This window comes from Gymnogyps californianus, chromosome 8 (genome assembly GCF_018139145.2).
Source record: "Gymnogyps californianus isolate 813 chromosome 8, ASM1813914v2, whole genome shotgun sequence".
Classification (NCBI taxonomy): Eukaryota; Metazoa; Chordata; class Aves; order Accipitriformes; family Cathartidae; genus Gymnogyps; species Gymnogyps californianus.
Genome location: NC_059478.1, coordinates 12,189,850 through 12,213,279, shown reverse-complemented (window position 1 = coordinate 12,213,279; position 23,430 = coordinate 12,189,850). Strand labels below are relative to the sequence as shown.

General features: G+C 36.2%; 1 protein-coding gene across 2 annotated transcripts in view; it reads right to left on the bottom strand.

The window, feature by feature from the left end:
* CAMSAP2 (calmodulin regulated spectrin associated protein family member 2) overlaps positions 1 to 23,430 on the bottom strand; it is a 98,037-nt gene that overhangs the window by 10,366 nt on the left and 64,241 nt on the right. The window contains exons 7-13 of one of the 2 annotated variants that reach the window (XM_050900545.1): positions 20,499 to 20,638; positions 10,257 to 10,350; positions 9,079 to 9,174; positions 4,926 to 4,958; positions 4,346 to 4,415; positions 1,338 to 3,549; positions 88 to 224 (exon numbers count right to left, since the gene is read on the bottom strand). In XM_050900545.1, coding sequence (XP_050756502.1) covers positions 88 to 224; positions 1,338 to 3,549; positions 4,346 to 4,415; positions 4,926 to 4,958; positions 9,079 to 9,174; positions 10,257 to 10,350; positions 20,499 to 20,638 — 2,782 coding nt within the window. Of the gene's footprint in view, positions 1 to 87; positions 225 to 1,337; positions 3,550 to 4,345; positions 4,416 to 4,925; positions 4,997 to 9,078; positions 9,175 to 10,256; positions 10,351 to 20,498; positions 20,639 to 23,430 lie in introns of both variants that reach the window. The other variant, XM_050900544.1, reaches the window with a different exon arrangement.

The window sequence follows — 23,430 nt, the reverse complement described above, 5'->3', positions numbered from 1 at the left end:
TTTGACATGGATGTTACACTTTTAACTAAACCAGACATTTTTACGTTCACTGTTACTGATCATTTGGATCAGGACATATAGTTTTACCTTGTCTCTTCCTTCTTATGTTCTAGTTCTGCTTCCAGCTGCTGCTTTCGAAGCAGAGTCTCTCTTTCCCTTCTCAAACGCTTCTCCAATAATGCTGCTCGTTTCATGGCCATATCATTTTCTGCCTTTTGATCATCCTAGCAGCAACAGTATTTGAAGGAAAAGGACCCAAAAATATTAGGATCTCTGAATTCAGCAACTGATTTTGCCAAGTCATTAGACACTTAATTCTGCGCACTGGGTTGCAATATCCTAACATACTCTCGCAGTATTTGAAATAAGTTTATTTTAAAAGAGTTTTCTTAAGACTACTAAAAACTTTTCATAAAGGAACTTTTCCTTCCTAAGTCAAACATAAAATTCAACACTGATATGAGAAAACTTGCTAAGTGAAATATATTAGTTCAGAGTCAGATCCCACACTGCCTAAACTTCTGTATTCACCTCTGGAAGATTCTACGTGTATGGAGACGAAGGTAATTTATCACAAGAAACATTAACTATGCAGCATATAGAAGTAACTTCTGTTGATCAAGCCAGCTGTTTTGTTAGAACTGAGGAATGCTCCCAGACAAGCAAGGCGCATCTCAGATATGTGATACAAGATTTTGGGGTATTCCAAGATGGAAATGCAAAATCTTGATGGCTTTCAGTGTCTAGACCACTCTCTTACAATATGCATTATAGTTAAAAGCCTATCTGAATATAACTCTTTAATAAGACAACAGGGAGTGCTCCCAAATACCAACTTCAAAAGGGAGTCTCGAAAGACTACACTTAGCCAGCCAAGAGAGGGAAAAAGGCTCTCCAAAGTGCAACTCAGAGACATTCAACATTTTAAAAAATGCAGGCTGTTATGTACTTCAAAAACTTTTAGTTAAATTTGGGGGTAGGATGGGGGAGTGAGGGTGAGATGTGAGCATGTTTAATTAAGGTCACCAAAGCTTATGTTAAAAATAAATCTACATTCAGCATGCATCTTCCTCACCAAAAACTCCAAGCACTCTTCCACAACTATGAATGGAAAGGGATACTCTGGCATGCTCAGAACTGCAGTATGGTAGAATCCCACCACTCTTATGATGCCAAATTAATCATCAAGTGCAAAAGATATGCTTGTACATTTAGAGTTGCAGAACCATCTGCTTTGACTTCAATGGAAAGTCATCACTGAAATCCATATCTGAATGAAGAAGTTCCCTTTCAAAGGAAGCTTAATAGCAGACATACACATCCACTAGTTCTCTTACCTTAAAAAAGAATCCACAACACACTTTCTGGTCATCCTCAAATTGTTCTCTATCACTCTCACCTTCATATTTCTCAATAGATACTTCAGTTTTTTCTGGTGGCTTCAAATCTGATAGGGAAACTTCAATTAAGTTAGCTGTTTTGGGAGCTGGTGTTGGTAAAATCGGTTGGCTTAGCTGATCTTCATTTGGGGTGAGGCAGACAGTTTCTGTGATAGGCTGAGATAATACTTCAGAAACATTAGATTCAATAGGCTTAATCTCCTTTTCCTCCAGCTTCTGTTCACACTGTTTCAGCAATTTTGGTCCTCCTTCTTTTGCTAGCTCTTCTGTAGGCTTGACTTCCTTCAAAAGATTTCCCCTTAACTGAGGTTCACCTATGTGTTCACCATCATCTCCAAAGCAAACAAATGATCTAGTCTGAATGGGAACCTGACTTGGAGAAAATCTCCTCAAACGGGGAAGACTATCCACAGACCGCGGGGCAGTCAAGGTACGATTTAGAGGTGTTATTTTCAGTTCATTTGGCCTAGGAGTCCTTTGCATTTTAATGTGAAAAGAGGCATTCTTCCTGTTGGAAGACTGTGGAGATTGATGTGTAGATCGAGGAGACTCCTGTGAGAAAGGTGCAACGGGAGATGGAGTTCCCATTTGCCTTGATGAAGACTTAAAGTCCCGAATCTGCTTCTGAGGAGAAGGCTGAGGAGGAGAAATAACCCAAGCCTGTTGCTCTCTCATCTGCATCAACATCTCCTGTTGAAGGGATAGACGTTGCATTTCTTGTTGTAGAAAGTGTAGGGAAGAGTTTAGTTTTTCAATAGATTTTGTATATTCTAAGATATCTCCCTCATTAAAATTTTCTTCTGAGGGGCTTGCTAAATTCCATTGCTTTTCAGCATCCATAGGAGTAGCAGGAGATTTTAACCATTTGCTATGAGAATTTTCAGGGTTTTCTTTTATTAATTCTGAAGTCTTACTAGTTTGTTCATCTGATTTTTGAGTTTCTTTTTCTTTCAACCGATTACTGTCAGTGAATACCTTCTCGTCTTCAGCTCCTGCTGCTTCTTCTCGGAGAGGTGATACTCCATCACCTTTCTTTTTCACAACATTAAGAAATGCTGTTCTTCCCATTTTCTGCCGCTGCTTCGTGAATGCAGCTTCAACTTTCTTCTTCTGTGCTTCAATGGCTCGCCTCTTTTCCTCTAGCTTCATCCTAAGATGTACCATTTCAGAAGCCAGTAACTGTGTAGTGTCTCTTCCTTGAGAAACAGGTGCCTCCTCGGGAATATGAGTCCAAGCAACCACATGAGGGATGTTCAGCTCAGAACCTTCTGGTGTGGTTTTCTGAGAACTGCTTCCACTGCTTCTACTATCTGTGTGATTCAACTTCCTGAATTTCTGCTCTGCAAAGCTAGTCATTTTAACGCCCGAACTTGAAGAAGCACTGCTGCCTGCCTGTGATTTAGTACTTACTGAGCTGGGACACGGACTTAATTGATCTCTGTGATTGCTAGCTCGCATGTCATAATCCTGGAGAAATTTAGATGGTTCTTCCATGTCAGAGTCCATGCTTACAGTATAATCTCTCAAAGAAGAATCCTCATCCATCGTCTCTGGAATATCTTCTGAAGGGACATGTATTCCGGTATCTACTTCTGTATTGTCAGTCACAGGACTCAGAGCACCTTTTGTGTCTGTAATTATATCAGGGGTAGACTGATTTGGTTTAATGTTTGAATTCAAAATGCTCATTTCCTGATTGTGAAGAAAGAACCCATTTGTAATTTGGTCTGGTTGGATAACTCTGGGAGATTTTTCAGTGTCATGAATTATCTGCAAAGCCTCTTCAATGCTTGGTGTCTCAATCTGATTGCCAAAATCATCCAGAACTGCCCTGTTTTGCAGAGCTCCATTTGGAAACCGGTAGTGGCTGCTCTCATTGGCATTTTTTTGATTTGTGTTAAGAGACTGATTGGCCTTTGTGTCTTTATGAGCTATCATGTCCTTTTCCTCTTCAATATCTTGATTTTCCTCTTCTCCATTTACTGGTTTGAAGGACAGATTTTTTCTAATATGTTTCGGCATGCGGTTGATGTTTAGTGTAAGGCCTTCATTGCTCACAGATCTAGTAATTCCTCTGTTTGGAGTTGACACTGGAATGCTTTTTTCTTTGTCAAAAGAAATGTCAAATGAAACTCCATGTAATGATGACCTAACAGAGATTAGAATAAAGGAAATAACTGAGCAACTCATGATTAACAATAATGAAATATTCACATTCAGTTTTAAAATTATTTTAAGATTGTAGTATTAAAGGTACTGTTAGGTGTACTGTATTTTGCCTAGCTTCAAATATAATATAATAAATATATAAATATACATATATTTTTATAAAAAATAGAATATAAGAACATTTTCTTCAGAGATAGCCAATGCTTTTTATTACTTCGGAATAAATTCTGGGCATTTTAGGAATATCGGAATTGCCATAGTAGATTAGAAGGAAGGTGTGAAGAGAGACACAATTTACACTTAACTGAATAACCCACCACTATAACTCTTACCATTTTAACTTTAGTTTACACCCTACAGATTAAGAGTTTATGACTGGGCTAACTGAAAAACAAAACATTCAGCCTGATTGTTCTTACTATCCACAAAATAATACAAGTTTAAATATTAGTGAGCTCATTAGCCATGTTACTATTACCACTTTTAGTTGATTGTGATGAGTAAATGTGAACATATTTAATGCCAACAATACAAATATCTGAAATATATCTCATTTCAATGTAAAAAATAGATGATTTATTTCTGAAGTTTGTTTCCTATTACCGAGTTCTTAATCCATGATACAGTTTTCTCTTTCTTTTTCTACTTTTGCAAGTCGCTTACAAGAACTCTTATTACAGGATTCTGAAAATCCAAACTACAGCAGAGCATTTATTACTATTTATGACCAATAAATAATCATTTTTTTAACCAACTCATATGGTAAGACTACTTACCTTTTTTCTTTGGGCCATGTCCCTACATACCCATCTACGTAAGACATTGATGTGGACCTTCTGATGACTCCTAAGTGAAATTAAAATAGAACCCAAGGTAGCTGCTATGAAAAATGATTTTAACATCACCTTCTGTTGCTTTAACAAATTAGTTTGCTTCACTACTTAGAACACTGCAATGGCAAAAAAAGTGTTTTTATATTGAGAAGATAAGTACAGCAACTCAGTCAATTTCATCCTGAACATATATTATACCCCTCATCCCTCAAAGAAATTACTATTGAGTAAAATATACTACAACTACTACTAAAATATACTACAAATACTTGTTGTAAGCCGTATTCCGCATAATCAAAACAGAAGTCAAATTAAAAAAATACACACAATAGAAGAGGTACAAACACAAACTTCCCATTTGTACGTTTTATAAGTTACAGAACTCATTCATTAGCCTTTCATGTAAAGCTCTCCCAGTAATTTCTGCGTAAATAATGTTTGAATAAATATAAGCAAGATAGCAATTTACTCAGAAGACAACACCTTGTCTCAGTGCCTCTTCCACCCGTTTGTAAATTGTTACCTGGAACAGACGAATAAGGCTGCTGGGGTGTATGCAGTTGGTGAGATGGTGTATAAGTTGGACTTTCCAATCTATAAAGCAAGAGACATTAACTTAGAAGTAATACATCAAAAGCCACATTACACAAGGGCAACCAGACTTCATGCCCTGGGCCAACACAAAAACAGATTTATTTTTTGTGAGAGGGAAGAAAGTGAGGTGTAATTCTCTTCTTGAAATATTAATTTATTAACTAAAAAGAGAACACTGTTATTACACCTTTAACTGGACCTAATGCAGATAGACCGAAAAGTCAAAAAGGTATTTCTCCTACACAAACAGCCACAGAGCAGCGTTAGTTTTGTTAACATACTTGTCTCCTGATTTATTTCATGTAAATGTCATTATTAGAAGGTTCTCATTTTTAGATTTGATTTTAGCAAAAAACCCAAACATAAAATGAACATAATGAGGCAGTTCCTACAGGCCTCAAAACTGAGTGACTGCAGCTAATATCACATACTTTTCATGCATCGCTCTTCTCAGTTGCTTAGTCTGAAACTTCTACTTTGTGTCTGGACTGCAATATGCACTAGAAGTGGATAAAGGAGATTTTGTGATAGACTTGACTTTATAAATACAAAAAATATTTCTGGTTCATAGAGAAGGTCTGTAATACACTAGCTGTGTTAATCCAGAATAGGATTAACATAATTCAATGTTTTGATTAAGGTGCTTCTTCAGGATCAGAACAAAGACACATGCATAAAGACGCATGCATTTGTATGTAAAACACTTCTAAAGAAGCCAGACTTCAAAAACACGCTGGATTAAATCCTTTCATGTTTTGGATTTTGTTCACTGAGTTGAAGAGCACAGTCCCAAACTCCCTTTCTTCAATCAGTAATTTTCAAAATATTTGCTTAGTGCTTTTGTAGTTTATATACAGTATACTGTAGAAATGTTTCTAAATAATATTTGTGGGAAGGACATTCACATCAATTTAAGAAAAATATTGTTTTACAATCTACAAAAGCATCTTTCATAAGTACATATTAAATTATTCAAAACAGATTCTCATAAATTCCTGATTTTTTGTGTTAACACTACACACTAGCTACATGACATATCTGTTTTAAATGGCATTTGAGATTTCTGTGAAAATTTAAAAATCATAGATATAATGTCTATAAGCTATCTTAAAAGAAAAGCATGCTTTCAAAACTTCATCCAGCAGCCTGTGAAAATTTGCTACCACAAAGAAAATCTATACACTTCATTTTCCCTCAAGAAAGGACTGATTTTGGCACCATGACTGTGGTTCCATGGCAACCTCAGATATCGTAACTGCTCGCCGCCACAGTCCCACTCCCTCCTCTGCGCTGGATCTGGCTCTCCATCCAATCCTCTGAGTCATTTCAACAAGCTAAGCCAACAGAAAAACATTCACTTTTTCCAACTGGGTTAGTTTTTTCTGTCTTTGTGCAACGAACTGACAACGTCAAACACTCAAGGGGGCAGGAACATGCAGTTGGGACAAGGAGGAAGGCCAGGACCACGACATCCTGCAGTCAGGTCTGTTCTGCCAGGGAACCTGCAGCCTGCGTGTTAGATTCCTACCATCTGAGATAGCTTCTTAGGCCCCTCCTTTGTCCTACAATGCAGTGAAGTATCATCAAGTTGGATGAAGCACGCTGGTTTATGAGGGAAGATATAGCTCTTTCTATTACTCATGGATTGCTCTCATAATACTCCAACACAAAACCATATCCATCACTTGTAGAGACACTAAAACAGTGTTGTGATGAGCTAGTACAACACACAATCCACCACCCATAAGGGGTTCACAATGATTTTTACTGTATCTCTGAACGTGTCTCAGGAAACATGAGCAATATTACAAAACACGTTGGTGGCAACTTACAGACTTGATAGTTAAATTTGGAATGGTAACGGCACTAAGAAACATAAAGGCTTTTCTAAGTGTTTATGAATTGAATTCAGATGCTTATCGTAAAACTTCCAGTCACTCCTCTTCAGTTTACAGGCCAAAATCATCTGCACAGACAAAATGTACACATTTAGAGAAAAGGTAGATTTACTTGGATGAAAAAGATACTATGTTACTGACAGAATGTGTCAGAGCAGGGATAAATGCATGGTTAATGCACAGGCTTCAGGTGTGGGGATTTTTTTTACACAGCCAAGGCTACAGATAGACTTCTCTTGTGTTGCTGTCCAGTATTCATCTACTAACTTTCTTTACATTTAAACAAAATCTTCTCCACAGTGATCACTACAGCACAAAAAAAGTATGGCACAGAACTCTGTGTTTCTTCAGTTTAATTTGTTTTTAAGTGTAACTGACATATGATTCACTATCTTCATAGAACTTCTAAAAGATAAGTCACTGAAGTTTTGTTCATGAAGGGCTCTAAAAGGGGGATATCAGGTTGGAAGCTACATACAAACAGTGATTTTTACCACAAACCTTTCTTTGTTCTGTAGGACAGTCATAGTTACAAGCCCTTTGTTGGACTGTTTGCAGTGGCTTTGCAAGGTGCGAATGGCCTTGGGAACCCTTGTTCCAAAAGATACGTTCTAAACTACTGTTTCTTGTTCTCCTGGCTTATATGCTCAGTTTACACTAAAATAACTTCATTGTCTACAAGGGAAACACTTCAGAAACACACAGGAAAAAGAGATTCGAAATCACAGCATTTAATGATAGTAAGAAATACTACTCCCTGATTCAAGTCAGCACTGATTCCTAAATACTAAAAAATCAAAAACAACCACAAACCCTAAAACCAATCAAACACCCCCACCCCCCCACCCCCCCACTGAAAACCCCATCCAAAAACAACAGAAAAGGCTGAGCAGGACTAGCTGAGTTGGCAACCAACAATTTGCTGAATATCCAATTAAAATGCTAGTTTCATCCTTCTCCTCTGTGTCAGTTCAGACACAACCAACAAACATTTGCCCCCAAATTATAAATATAATGCAATGCTACCCCTCATCCACTATGTTCAGATCAGATCACTGGAAGGCTTTCTTTACCCTGTCAAAAGAAAGATTAAAAAGAAGGCTTAATGTGCAATTTCTGCCTCTTATCATAGAATCATAGAATTGTTTAGGTTGGAAAAGACCTTTAAGATCATTGAGTCCACCCGTAAACCTAACACTGCCAAGTCCACCACTAAACCATGTCCCTAAGCACCACACCTACATGTCTTTTAAATACCTCCAGGGATGGTGACTCCACCACTTCCCTGGGCAGCCTGTTCCAATGCTTGACAACCCTTTTTGTGAAGAAATTTTTCCTAATATCCAATCTAAACCTCCCCTGGCGCAACTTGAGGCCGTTTCCTCTTGTCCTATCGCTTGTTACTTGGGAGAAGAGACCAACACCCACCTCGCTACAACCTCCTTTCAGGTAGTTGTAGAGAGCGATAAGGTCTCCCCTGAGAAATGAATCAAATATATGATCAGCTGGAGAACACAAGGGAAACAGGATGGTTTTATATCGCTTCCAAATCTGTAACAGTAATACTAAAAATAATGTTTCACATATATTTACAAAAAATACAAATAATGCAAAACGTATTTAATAAAGCAGTTAGCTTTCCATTCTTGATGCTCACAAGACTTGGGAAGTTCATCATAGCATAAGTATTTATTTTTACCTATTTGACCTTCATGGTACTTAAGTAACATAATCAGACCAAACTAGAACCATCACTCAGTGGTTTTCTTGCTGTTATCTTAGTTGACTTTCTTTACCTTTTTTGGAAAATTTGCTGTGAATTCCAGAAAAATAGCTCTTTCAGAGCAGACTTGGTCAGCAGCCCCACATGAAATTGAAGAGGACAAGGAGGCCATGTGACACTTCTCTGCTGAATGGTAAGGGTTGTTTTGGAAACTGGTAAGACAACAGCGCACTGTCCAAGTGGCAAACATGAACTGTACAAACATGAACATGTTGCTTGCGATGCAACAGCGCAGTGGGGAAAATAGCTGAACTATGGGATCTTCCACAAAATTCTACAGATTATATTTGGTAACTCAATCCTTGAGCATTGCAAAAAGGCAACAAAACTAAATAAAAAACTGTTTGATTTTGAATAGAAAGGAGAAGACTGTGAAACAGTACTAGTGATTCTCTGACATTACCTGGCTACGAAGTCAGAACCAGATGGGCCATCCACATAATTTCTTCTGTTAGCATTCAAGCTGTGAGCAGAAGCTGCATCTTTTGCAGGTTCAGCTGCCAGGAAGAACAAAGGTCAAGTTACTACAGTTTAGTATTCAGTTAAAATCCACAGTAGAAAAGCTGTCTGAAATCATATGAAGTAATGATTTCCAAAGATTTAAAGAATTTTCATTGGTTCCATTATTTAGATTAAAACCCAGTCACTTCCCTTCAGCTTTATCTTCTCCAAAGTTCCCATATTGGCACTAATTAAGGGAATGGAGAATGACAAAAATGACTAGAAAAGGGAAGAAATAATAAAGAAAAAAACTGAAAAAGAGGCACAAAATTAAAAGCAAGCAATCTTTTTAGAAAAAATAAATATTCTTCTGGAAGAAATTTTTCTGATAAAGATCTTTTTCCTCAAACCCTTAGACTGAATTTCCAGCTAGAAAATAGTATTGTGGTCATATCCTAAATTAGTTCACAATATTTGAAAGATTTAAATCAGATTTGTACATGCTATAAAGCATAGAAATAGAAAAAAAGGTACAAAAGCCACAGAATGAAAATCTCTTCCTAGCTCTTGGAGGGACAATCGCAGCACTACTGTATGAATGTTGAAATTACCATGGCTCTGTACTCGTTAACAGATCTCAAGATCTACCCGAGAGGTGGATTTTTGAATTTGAGAATTTACTGATGGAAGACTGTGCCTTTGTACTGAGGTACAAAATGCAATTTTACAATTAACTATCTGTCCACTTTCCCTAGATTTATGTTCCTTTCTCTTGGTATCTTCTCCTCAGCAATACGAGCTCTTCAGGCTAAATTCTGTTCTTGGCTCCTTATTACATTTGTAATCCCTGCATGGGCATAAATGGATTCAAGGCTTGCTTGGGTCAGGAAAATTTGCAAGTGATTATACCACAACAATTTAAATGAGTTTTTGGTAATAGACAAGAAAATCTGATTATGATTTATGAGATGAGATGAAGATTAACACAAGGAAAGAGTACTTTGCTCCTTCTTTAAGGGGGTTGTACACTGCCAGATCATGTTAACTAAAATATTCACTGTATTTGTGCACACAATGGCAATCTGTACACATATATATTAAAAACATGCATATTAAACCCAATCCTTAATATAATTACCTTGGGGATGCACAACAACACGAGGTTGTACAAATGATGGCTTCACCACTTCAAACCACCAGAACAATTCTGCCATGAACACCATGTAGTTGCTCTACCAAAAGGGGGGGGGGGGGGGGGGGGGGGGGGGGGGGGGAAGAGAGAGAGAGATTCATGTTAAAACACAAGCCTTCAAATAAATAGATTAAGCAGCATTCTGGATATGCTTCTGCATTTTACAATCTCTTCTCTACTGATTTCTTAGAAAATGAGATCAGTAAGACTGATACGTAACACCAACTATCTAATACACATAATTTGACCAGATTGTAACCGTTTGGGTTGAAATGTTTCATAATAAGCATATGCTCAGGCCTGATGTCTTGCAGGCAGGGCAGAGAGGTACAGGATGGGTGGAAAAAGATGCCTGTCACGCAGATTAGCCATTTCCATAAAAAAGAGTAGTGAAAAGCCCATTGTTTTGCAAGGCTAGGCAATAAAATTTTCAGAGCTTTTTAACATGAAAACCTGGTAGCCCTTAGTTTTAGCTTAGGAATTTTGAATCTGATTTAGGCTTTTGTGTCACGTATGTGCTTTTTGCCACATTTGTGAAGATCTACCCAAATTTACAAGTCTTTAATGCAAAACAAAAACCAGCACCAGCATTTGTTCAACGCAGGTTAGAACAGGGTTTTAGCTCCAAAGACTTATGCACAATTAATACATTGTTGATATATCTCCCTACTGTATTTTCCCATTACACAGGTATGAAACACAGAAGTGTGGGAGCCATCAGATTTAACACAAGGGGAAAAACAGGTGAAAAGGAAGAAACAACTGATGACATGAACTGCAACAGGGGAAAAAAAAAAAAAAAATCAATAGAGAGGAAAACCAGGCAGAAGCAGTAGCAGCAGTTTCTGCTGCAAGAGTATATAATAAGGAGTGCAAAAAGACCAGAAGGTTTGTTGACTGTGGAGGCTGAAGAGTTCAGAGGCCAAACGATCACAGTCCTAAGCTGCTACGTCCATATGGTTCAGTGCTACTTCATATGTAGAAATACCAACTAAATGAGATCAACGAGCATCCAGGCCTGAGCTGGCTCAAGCAGGTGCACAGACTTGTGTCACCAGTCTTACGAAGTCTGAAAATGTAAACAAGACAAACCTCTACTTATGCATTAAATTGGGAAACCATAATTAAGCAACTTTTAAAAACTTTTTAAAAAGTCTTTCTGCAATAAACCCCAATAATGTCTAGCTAACAATACTTACAAAAGCAACTGTCCTTAGTCACTCTTTTCATGTTATTAACACTGAATAATTTCAAATATCCAGTTTATTTTCTCCACTTTATGCTATTTTCATTTAACATGTCACATGGCTTAAATGGGAAAATATAAATTAACAAACTTATTGGTTTAATTTTTACAAACTAACAACAACATCAAGAGCACTTGCAACTTATAAACTGATGTTGAAACCCAGAAATATATTTCCATGTGACTTTTTTTAAAAATAAAGCTTTCTTAATATTTGGTCCTATAAAACTTTCTGTACTTGAGAAAATTAGCATTTTCACACTAAACTATCAGATGCTATCTCTCTATTTTTCTTTGAGAAAGAAATTAAGTGAAAATAGTGTCTCAGGGAAAGTGGGAATTTATTTAATTATTTGCTTCAGAGAAGAGTTTCATAGGAAAGCAATGTCTCTTCTGAGTTTTGTGGTAACACAAAGAAATCAGAGCCGATTTAGAAAAAAGCAAACAATTACCTAATTTTGTTTTGTTTTTTTCCTTTTAAACAAAGATAGGGAAAAATCTGCTTATAACTAAAGGATGTTAGTTGAGTACATAATGTTACATGGTATGGGACAGAATTCTTAAACCTATTCACAATAAAACCCACGGCTTGCCCTGGTCTTCTCTACTTGCTTTGGCTTCTGCCATTGCCAAACTGTTGTGGGAAACAGGATACGGTGCCAGGTGGACCTTTGGTTTGATCAAGGACAGCTGTTATTTTACTTTTTAGAATGGAGTCAGCTTCTACATTTTCTATATGACTGAAGATGATCTTCAGTATAGACTTTGCTGTTATAGATATTAATAGAGCAATCTTCATACGCGTGGCACATTCTCATTAGCAGAGCCTGGGACATTTTTCTAATTTCCAGCCCTTTGTTGGCAATAAGGCCTTCCTTTGTCTCCAAGAAAACCTTGCTGCAGATTAAGAATTCCATTTGGGCTCCTCAAATAAATGTATAGTCTTTAAAAATTAGTTTAAACTTACAAATAGTTTACTCATTCAATTTCACAGAACCCTGTAGGAGAGAGACCTACATATCAACATATATGTTATTTCTTTTCTGAAAGATTTTAGAAGAATGAGGGGTATTAAATATCAGCCAACAAATTGCCGAGTTGTAAGAATATAGCAAATGATTTAGCTGACAGTTCTTTAACAAAAATCAGACAAATTCCGAGAAAGTAAAACCAGTGGTACACAGTTTCTATTTCAACTATTTCTTTGTCCAATGAAAAAATTTTCTGGTCGATTCAGGCATATATGGCTGCAAAGTCTGTAAGTCTTCTGTTGTCAATTCACCAGCTCGAGGAGGAGAAAGATGAAGCTTTTTGTGATCCAGTAGGAAAGAGAAGAAAAATGCTTTGTATTCTGTGATGGACCCATCAACTTTCCACTGCATAACTACAGAAATAGGCAAGATTGCTCACATTCAATGTTTAACTGTGTATTTCAGCACACCTGGTGTATGCCCACAGAGGATGTACTCAAATTAAAAATTGTATCCAGACTATGTAAGACTTCCATTTAAAACTTCTTTTGACAGCTTCACTATGTTTTCAGTCCCTCAAATGTCAAATTCCATTGTTGCATTAATTTTGTTGCTTAAAAATGCGTACCTCAAATCTTGGAGTGTTAGCAAACATTTGACAAAAACTCTAAACAAAACGTCATTTTATTTCAGAAACAAACCACAGGCATTAGGGGTAAGAACATCTTTTAAAAATAAACAAAAATTTACAACAAAAATATTTAATAATAAATGAGATAACCTCAATTCTGTATCAGTAAATTTGAAGATATAATTTCAAATATCTATTTGACACTGTTGATTCAGATTTATTTTTCCGGAATATTTCTAATGTAGATAAACTTTTACTCCAGGAAAGGGATACTCTTAGACTGAAAGCTGCTCATCCATTTTAGTATATGGCGAAGGGATCAGCCAGATGTTGCCATAGTTATTACATACAAGCTATAGAGTAGGGAAAACCCCATCTCTGCTTATTCAGCACAACAGAACTGAATGAGGAAAAGTTCATAGCAAAATCTTTTCCATTCAAAGAAAATGTTAAGCATAGCACTTTGGTATCACACACTGATTTCATTAGGAAGCAAATATACATAAAGAAAAAAATCAGATGTACTTCTTAGACAAAATATGATTTTTAATATTACAATTCCTAAATATTACAATTTGTACAATTTTCCTCTTAATATTCCCCCTCCCCTTACCTCCCCTCAAACTTTTAAATTTTTAACTTGACTTTTTTTTACTACAAAAATGAATTATAAAATGTTCTAATCATAGCTTTGTCCCTATCTGAAATAATATTGTATTTAAATACTCCAATTTCTTATGTTTATGTTGAAATGTTGCATTCAATAGTGTGACTATTTTATGAAGGACTCAGATGTTCCTTCTGAGAATATCTTCTATGCAGTCCTGAGCTACTGCAAGACAGCGTGTTTTTCCAAAATCACCAAAGCACTATTTACTGAAGTAAAAATGAAACTGTTGGCTGCACAGCCCGTTTACAACTGAGGCTACTGTAGATGTTTGATGGTGAAACATGATAGAAACTGCATTTTCTCACAAGTTATGTTTAGTCAGAAAGGGATGTTAATAATAATGATCAAAGGGGGAGACTGATGATCAGTAACTTAATTTTTTTGAAAAACTAACTGTGGGTCTGTAGTAATCCTGTTACCCAGGGCTAGAAAGAATGAAGATATTATTTCCACAGATTTTGCCTTGATTATGCCGACAAAAGTACTAACAGCTCGTCACATGATTATCACATGCACTTATACACAAAAATATTCAGAAGCATAACAGTTTTTTAATAGTACTAAAAAATAACTAAGCTCTGAGCAGTTCAGACTGGCTCAAAACCACTGAACAGCAGATGGCAGACTTGCAGCTTCACAGGTGCTTTTATTTGCTAAACATTCTGATTTAATTTTTTCAATTTGATATTTGCAGACTGTTCATTAGTTGTATGTAGTCAGCTGTACTACTGGTTACATTTTATCTATTGCATCTTCTGGTACTGTACAATAAAAATCCTTCTGTTTAACAGAATTTGGGAGATTATCTTTTGGAAAAAAAAAAATTCCCATATTCTAAGTATAAAATCTAAAGTTATTACTTGCTTCTGTATCAAAGGGAGACATAAGCTAGCTTGTTTTATAAAATTTTGTATAAAAAAGATAAATTATTTTCTTTAATATCTCTATTCCCCCTCCACAATTTTAAAATGACGATTAATTTTAAAATCAAATTAGCTAACAGAAATAGTACATCCAATCTTGCCATTTAAAATAAATTATATCCTTCTAATATTTATAGGTTTTAGATCTGCATATTTATAAAATAATAACTACAAGGTCATATATACAAATGATGCAAATGATTTGTAATCAGGCTTGAATCCACTAAAATTGAATGCAAAAGCAGCCATAGACACTTTTAGGAATTTTCTCAAAATGAACATAAAAATACACTGTAAAATTTGGATCACGATGCACATTAAAATCTTTGTTCAGTAGGCCAGGAAAGTAAGTTACCTCAAATGCAAATCCATAGTTTATATGTTATAAAAGTGCCAACATAAATGTGTCAAGACTGAAGAAAATCGGAGTGTTTCAAACTCTCTGGAGAAGGCCAAATTAGAGTTCTGTGTATGATCCATGCACTACCAGTTTGTCATATCTCCTGCCACAGGTTAATAAATGCCACAACAACTCAAGTTGAAAACTCCAGTATGTCTTGTTTCAGACCATAACAAAGTAGTGGGAAAACTGGCCAATTAACATCAGTGAAAGCAAACCACACTGCTTCCCTTTGAATAATGAGTCAGGAACATTTGGTCCCTCTCAGGAGAGAAATATTCTCTTAAAGAACTGTTCCCTGGTTGAATCTTCCTTTTCATTCCTGATCCCAAATCCTTTTAAACCAGCCAGATGGGAATCAAATCCCTGGACTGACTCCCACCATACGTACCTAACTGCCTCACCAAACACAGCCAGCTGCTCTCCCAGGTCCTTAAGGAATCCATACGCACGCTTACAGGGACTGCAATTGCAAATTCAGGCTTGGGTTAGCAGCCTGATTGGCAGTGGTTTTTTTCATTGAGATTGGAGGGAAAGCTGTACAACGCGTGTGGACATCGTATAGCCCTTAATTTCTAGGATTTATCTATGTGACATATTTGAACACTACTCTTCACATCTCAGCGGACATGCTGATTATAGCTTCTGCTTACATTGCTTGCAGAGTGACCATCAATATTACATCAGAAAGTGCAAGTATTCAAAACTGCTCAAGTGCAGTAAATATTTTTAGTATAAAACAATCCTTTAGATATTATATTCTCCTGTTCAATTCAGCAGTGGAAAAAAAAGAAAAAAGGAAGTTCTGGAACCAGCCTCTCCATCTGGCCTACTGGGCCTTTGACAGTGCAGATGTTCGTTCTGTCTGCTCTGGTTAGTAACTAAGTGCAAAAATAAGGTACCTATCCCATGTGCTTTGTTGTGATTCTGCACAGTTTAGAGTCTGGCTCACATTTAGGTCAGAGGAACGCCCTTCACAGACAAGAGACAGCAATCACCTCTCAGATTTGCTTCATTTCACATTCAGAAAGCTTTCATTCTGAATAAATGTGCCTTCTGCATGAGTTTGGGTGAACAGACTCTACAGTTATCAGAAAACTGCAGCCAAAGAGAAGAAGCATCCATGCTGAGGGGCAGCACATAAAAGTCTCCCAAGAACTGAGAGGCTGCAGAGACTTGTGGCCCTGTTGAATCCCCAAGAACGCACACAGTCAGAACAGCAGGACTCGGCCAGATCTGTACAAGGCCATCCGCACGTGCTAGTGTCAACAACAGGTTGTATAAGCCTAACTGCGCCCGCAAAGGCAGTAGCTGTTATATGCAAAGAGTACACAATTATATGTATATACACACCTAAAGAGACAAGTGAACCCCTTCAGAGACTTTCTGGACAGCTTCCCAGAAGCCACTTCTGGGGCCAATATGACCCCCTACTTCTGGAAGGCCACTGGGTTGGTCTCCAACCCAGTAAAAATGAGTGAGTGAGTGTGTGTGAACTGTGTGAGCAAATGAATGCATTGTGTGAATATTTATCTCTTATTAATAACGGATTGATTCTATTAATAATAGCAGTTGAATTAATAAAAGGTGTTCTAATATTGGTTGTGATCTGTGTCTCATCCTGACTCAATCCTCCATCAATGAAAAGGGAATGTACAACATGTGTAGATTAAATGAGTAGCACAGGTTTAGTATCACTATTTAAAAAAACAAACCCACACATTTTTGAAGGCTCAGATAAAGGAGCACTTATAAAAGACAATAATTAACTGTGTGTCAATGGATTCAATGCCAAGTTCCTACGTGAGTTCTCAAATCACGGCAAACATCAAATAATTCCAGCTATGTGCCAGTACCCTCTTTGAGAGTTAATCTCATAAATGACTTGCTCTTAGGTCTGAACCCTACGGTCCTACTAGAATAAACTGGCAGATAATGATCTAAAAATATAAAGAATATAACCAAATACAACCAAAGATGTGTTCTTCCTCTTTTAGAAATACTTTCAATATATATCCCACGTGACAAATGGAACATGTGAGATGCATTTTTTTCTTTCTATTCAGGGACCATACATGTCCCTTACAACACCCTTTCAGGAATTACACATTCACTAAGACCTTTATTCAAGCCACAAATGCTACATACTATTACACTGCAGTGCTAATCAACTGTTGGGCCAAAGCAATAAAGAAGTTTTTACTGTTCTGCAGGGTGGTTCGTGCTTCCTGTGATGGCGCTTCATGCAAGTTCTTCTATTTCTACAAACTTGTTCTTTGGATAGGCAGAACATGTGTGTGTCAAGACACAATAAAATAGTTCTTTCAGTTCTATGTAATTTCCCAGATACAGGTGAAGAACAAGATAATTAAAAAAAAAAAATCCTATCTCAGGATAAAACTGCTTATAGGAGAAGGGAAGAGGGAGGATCAGGGCAAAAAAGTAATCTGCACAACTAAAGAGAGATCCAAGATTTCCTATTCTTTCCTCGTTAAATATGCAGGGAGGATTCAGAAAATATTGTGATTATTTTTATGTAATCTCTCTCGACTTGCGTTTGCCTGTCTCAAAGGAAAACAACCAGGAACCAGTATAGTCCCTTGGTGGTGCCTCAAGCATCCATGGAATGTATTCAAATCTTTTTTTGTTCAACATCAGTAGCCCTGCCTTAGCAAACATCTTATGAAGAACTTCACAAATGTATTTTTCTTAGAGGAGGAGAAACGGGCAAGTGAGGAGCAACAAAACTTAGTTTCTGCTTCATTTGATTATGAGACATTAAAGCTGTCTAGAAATCCAGACAAAGCCTATTTCTCCTCTGTGCTAAAACAGAACTAAACCAACAGTTTAATCTGCTGCAAAATCTGAGGGCCTATATCAAAAGCTCTGGATGCTTGTTAAGTGAAGTTTTAAATTAATCTGACTTTGTTTCTGTGTATTTTGACGGGAAAGCCAAAAGCGGGCACAATCACCCTGGTCAAGTCCTGTGCTAAATTTCTGTATCGTATACTATCTATAACCTACCTTGATTTAACATAACAGGACAGTGCAGTGTGCCCAGTAAAGAATGTAAGGTATGCACTTTGTGCTTGATCGCTTTAAAAGAAAGAGGCTCTGCTCCCTTCCTTTTCAAGGACTAGCATGAAGTCAGGATACCTAGTGTAATTTCTAGGACCACACAAGGCACAGCATTGTCATTCCAAAAACTCAGCTGTAATTTTTTTCTTGAGGCTTTTTCTTTTTATTCTTTCTGTCAGCACTATGAATTTAACAGACTTTTAACCAAAAGCATAGTGCCACCTACTGTGCAGCATGAGTCACCCTGAAAACAAATACAAATTTTTGCTGATTAACAAAGACACCTGAAACAAAGACACATGCTTCTATAAATCCTAAAACTTGATACTACATAAATTTCATAGATTGAGATAAAGGTAACTTCTACGAACCAGTTTAACTCAATGTGTAATATTTAAAATATCCATTTACAATACAAGTTTTTTCAAAGTGACAATGAAATTCTTTGGAGACTATGTAAATTTATTAAAACTTAATCTAATCAGACGCACTGGAAAACTAAGAAAGAGCTCCTTTAACTGTGAATTTATTTTGAAAGCAAATTAATTCTTAACACTGGAAAAACAGAGTTTATAACACTAGCCAAAGTCTCCGTGCCAAGTGTTAGAAGAAAAACTTGGCAGCCTTTCTTTGTAGCATTTACATCTAAATAAGTATCCACACCACAGCAACTTGTAAAAACATGATCACAAAAGGGCTTTCTCAGTTCTAGAAATACTCTAAATCTTTGAAAGAACTCTAAATCCTCTCTAAAAACAGTGTTCAGAAACAGCAAAATTACTGAGTCCATAGCATTTTAAAAGTATAAAGTCTGATGCATTGGGATATTGACAAAAATAATATAGATACTTTTTTAAAATTGAAGCTTCTTAGTGCATACTGGCTTGAGAAATAATTCAAACCATTACTATAAAAAATGGTATCATTAATTGTCACGAATTAAATCGAAGAATAATGAATTCCATTTACTCTATGTATCTGTAAGCAGAGAGAAACAATCAAAATGCAGTGAAGGAGTCCTACTCAAGATCATTGAATATGGTTGTAGGACCATATGTTGGGAAACTACAGACAAGAGAGACTGCTATGCAGCAGACTTTTTGCAAGTATGTAGGTAGATTACTGTATCTGAAATTTAAAAACACCAAAAGCTTATTGAAAGCAGTCACTACACAACTTTGCATAGACAAAATAAAATAGCAACAGCTAAGTAGGCTAGACTTAAGTCCTACTGCCCTTACTCACCCTGGCAGCTCATTACTTATTTGAAAAGGATTGGGTTCAACCCTACAGGAGACAACAAAGCTGTATTCAAGCTCTGGCCTCTGTGACTCAGCTTGTGAGATTGCTATAAAGATCATAAAAACAGTGAAATGACCCAGATATTTAGAAACCAATTACATCCCATCTGCAATGGATATGCTGACTCCATAAAAATAATATTTCATTCCTTAAAGGCAGGCTGACGAGAATCTTAAGCAAACGAAGAGTGTTTTATATAGAAGAAAGTCTGAGACACACACAAGAATGAAAAATTAGAGTTACAATTAGGCAAGAAATAATTCAATTACTCCTTGTCTTTCCACACAGGCTTAAAAAATGATAGAATAAGCAAAACTTTTTTTTCTCTTTCTAAAAGAGCAAAATCTTAGAAGGACTGAAAACACTTAATTGCTTATTCAAACTGTATTTGTTGGAATTGTGTTCCTGCTTGTGTTCCAAGCATAAAACCATTAGATTTTTCAATGAAATTAACTCAGAAGTTTACACTTTTGCAGAAGTGAAAAAGTTTTAAGGTTAAAAACCATAAAATTATTGTGTACACAGAAATGAGTAAGAAGGGTGAGTAATAATTCCATAAAGAACTCTTCAATATTTTGCTCTTTTGTTAAAGCCTTAATAAATTTAAACTAACGCAGATCACTATTACATTTTAGCAGAAATATCACAGATCACATGCTTTAACTAACAATTAATTAAGAAGCAAGAAGATAAAGTGTGAAATAGTTTTGCACAAAATCAAAGTTTTTATAAATACTTTCACTAGTGCTTTTTTAAAAATACTTTGAAATTACTAGAACAACATAACTGCCAAAAGAAGGTGGTTTTACATGCTGCTGAAATTTGTGTGTTGCATACTATACCACAAGAGATGCAACATGCTTTTTCATATAGCCATATAGCAGCAGACCAAAAAAAGACTAAACATATCATTAGCAAAACAGTCCTGTGGATGCTGCTTGCATTTTTATTTATTTATTTTTTTTACCTTTATTGAAGAAGCTGCATAGAGCATATCCTCAAGACTGAAATGGCAACACTGGTTAAGGTATTCCTGACAAAATTCCTGAATCAATTGTAGATTATACAGGCTGTCAGCCAAAGACATTGTCTCTTTCAAACAAATATCTAAAAAGGAAGAACAGAAGCAAAGATTAGATATAGTTACAGATTTGCAAAAAAGTGTGTTTTGCTTTGCTGGATTCTGGAGCATTTTCTGGATAAATTCAGACTTTTATTTTTCTATTTCAGAAACTTAAGAAATGATGACTCTACATTTTTATCTTTGCAGTTTTATATCTTTAGACATTTTTCTAAACGTGAATTTTGTTTTTCGCTATTGACAAGTTTATTTTTTCTGCTTTGCCTTTTGTGAAAAGGGAAGTTATGCTCTAACTTCTGCTATTTCCATATAATGAAAAACCATATTTAATCACTAATATACTTTTTTCAATTAGATTTCCTATACAGCAATGGCAGTAGGAAACATATGCTTTTTCACAAAGTTCTCCATACATACTAGTTCTTTGTTTTTGCATAGGGACCTGAGAGTACATTTTAATGCTGTTAACCCTGAATCTTCCCAAAAAACCTGCATCAGTTTAGTCTTATGTATTTGTTTTTGTGGATTTCGACATTTGATACGAGATTTTACAATGATCTCAAGCCTCTGATATATGAATTATCACTCTCTGTTCAAAAGTGCTACTTAAAGACAAAGAAGTGGTAGCAGTGAACAGACTAGTGTAGTTATACAGTATTCTCTGAATACTATTTATGCCCAGCTAACCTCCTGTTCTCTTTTTACGACTGCTTCTTGGAAAATTAAGTAGCAATAATAACTTCCTAGAAAAAAGACAGTCCTTGTAAAAAGAAGGACTGAACAAAAGAAAATTAAATATACCTCCAGAGCATGCATCAGATTTTATTCCTAAAGCAACAGTGCATGACAGAGCTCCACATCAGTTTTAAATTGCTTAGGATAAAAGGTTTCTTCAGACAAGGAATCTGCTTCGATGCTAGCAGGATAAGGATTCCCATCCTGAGGAATTCAGACATATTCCATCATCCCAACCCCACAGATGATGATCAATGGAAAAAAATGTTTGACTAAACTGACCGAAATGGGATTAAATTTAGTAATGCAAAATGTGAATTCATGCATTTGGATCTAATAAAATTCTAATGTGATTCACTGTTTGAAAGTGATATAGAGTAGGAAGGTATCGTGTATTAGCCAATGTAAAGATGTTTATGAGCTTTCAGCATCACGCAGCTATGAAAAAAAGCAAACATGATGCTAAAATGAATCAGAAAATTTATTTCCAGTAGAGACAGAGAAGCACTGTACAAAGCAGTAATGAGATGCCAGTCTGGATTTCTGTGTACAATTACGACCATCCATACTCAAGAAAGATGAACCAGAACTGGACTAATTGCAGAGGAAGACTACTGAGGATAACAATGAGAATGAAAATCCACTTCAGAAGGGGAGATTGAGAATGCTTGGTTCAGTAGCCTGGGCAAAATAAGAGAAAGAAAAATATATCAAAAAAGTAGACATAAGATTAGGAGAAGCTATTCAAGCCAAAGGGCACTGCTGGAAGAACAACAAAGGCATGTAGATGGGCTACAAGCATATTTAGGTAGAAAACAAGAATAAGATTTAAAACCATGTGAAAAATGGAGCTCTGCAACAGTAGGTAAGAAGAGTACAGATTTTAAAGAGCTAGACAGTTTTAAGATAGAACATGATAAATTCATGCAAGGGATTATATAATTTTGTACAATAGCCAATTTCTTGGCTCACTGACATAGGGAGTTCTTTCTAGTTCTGTATTCCTTGAAGGAAACCTAGATTTGAAAGTTAAATAAAGTCTTAATGAGAAGAAACAATCTACTTCAGACTACAGAGAACTCTAGATTAATGTTTTTTTCTTTTTTGTTAATGCATTTTTAAGCATTTTTGCATATGCATTTTTGTTACCTGCCTTCCTCAGTTCCAATACAGAACTGAATCTCAGTGAAATTTAACATGCATCAAAAATTGTATTATTTAAATACACGGAAGACGGGCAAAGTCTTTTTAGAGTGCTTCTAGTCGCTTCAGAGTACCTTTGAATTTACTTCTGAGACAATCACACACACATTTATATATCTTTAGGGAAGATGATGTCAGGACACCTAACAAGAACATTAAAACTGAAGTTCCAAAGATGACATGTGCCTTGACTTGTTTAAAGTCAGATGCTGGAGGAATCTGCTGGTAAGTATGTATGTGGTCACGCAAGGTATACAAGATCCTTCAGACTGTCCGTATTTTCAGCCATGCTAAAACAGTAAGAAGGAACTAGGTGTTAACCCTCATTCAATACTACCCAAGTTTTAACTCTTTCCTAATCGCATACAATAGTATATATTTGGCTGCAACACCCACGTAAATTGAAAGTTGCATTTTTCAAAATTCACAAGCTGAAGAAGAATGGTGAATGCACGCATCTTAGTGTCTTTCATCTTCAATGCCTACTGTGCTGGAAGCTTCCTATAAAGTGGTTGTGTACATGAATTCCAGATTTCAGTCCTTAGCAAGCTTTATACCCTTGTTCGTATTCCTGGATTTCTCAGGATGCTTCTGTGTAAGTGTTCCCATGACATCAAAGGTATCATGGACAGAACACAGGCAGAAAATGATAGGTGTTAGCTGCCAAGACATTTTACAACTACACAAGGCTTTTAGTTGCCAAGAGGAAGATGTGACTTTAACCAGGCCACTGAGCAAAAGAACAAGATGAAACTACTCATCATCACAGACAATTGCTATTATAGAACAGCATGACACCAGTACATTCTAGACTATATATTTTTGTTTACTCTATAAAGGATATAGGTAACTATCAGGTGAACTAAAAGACCAGAACACA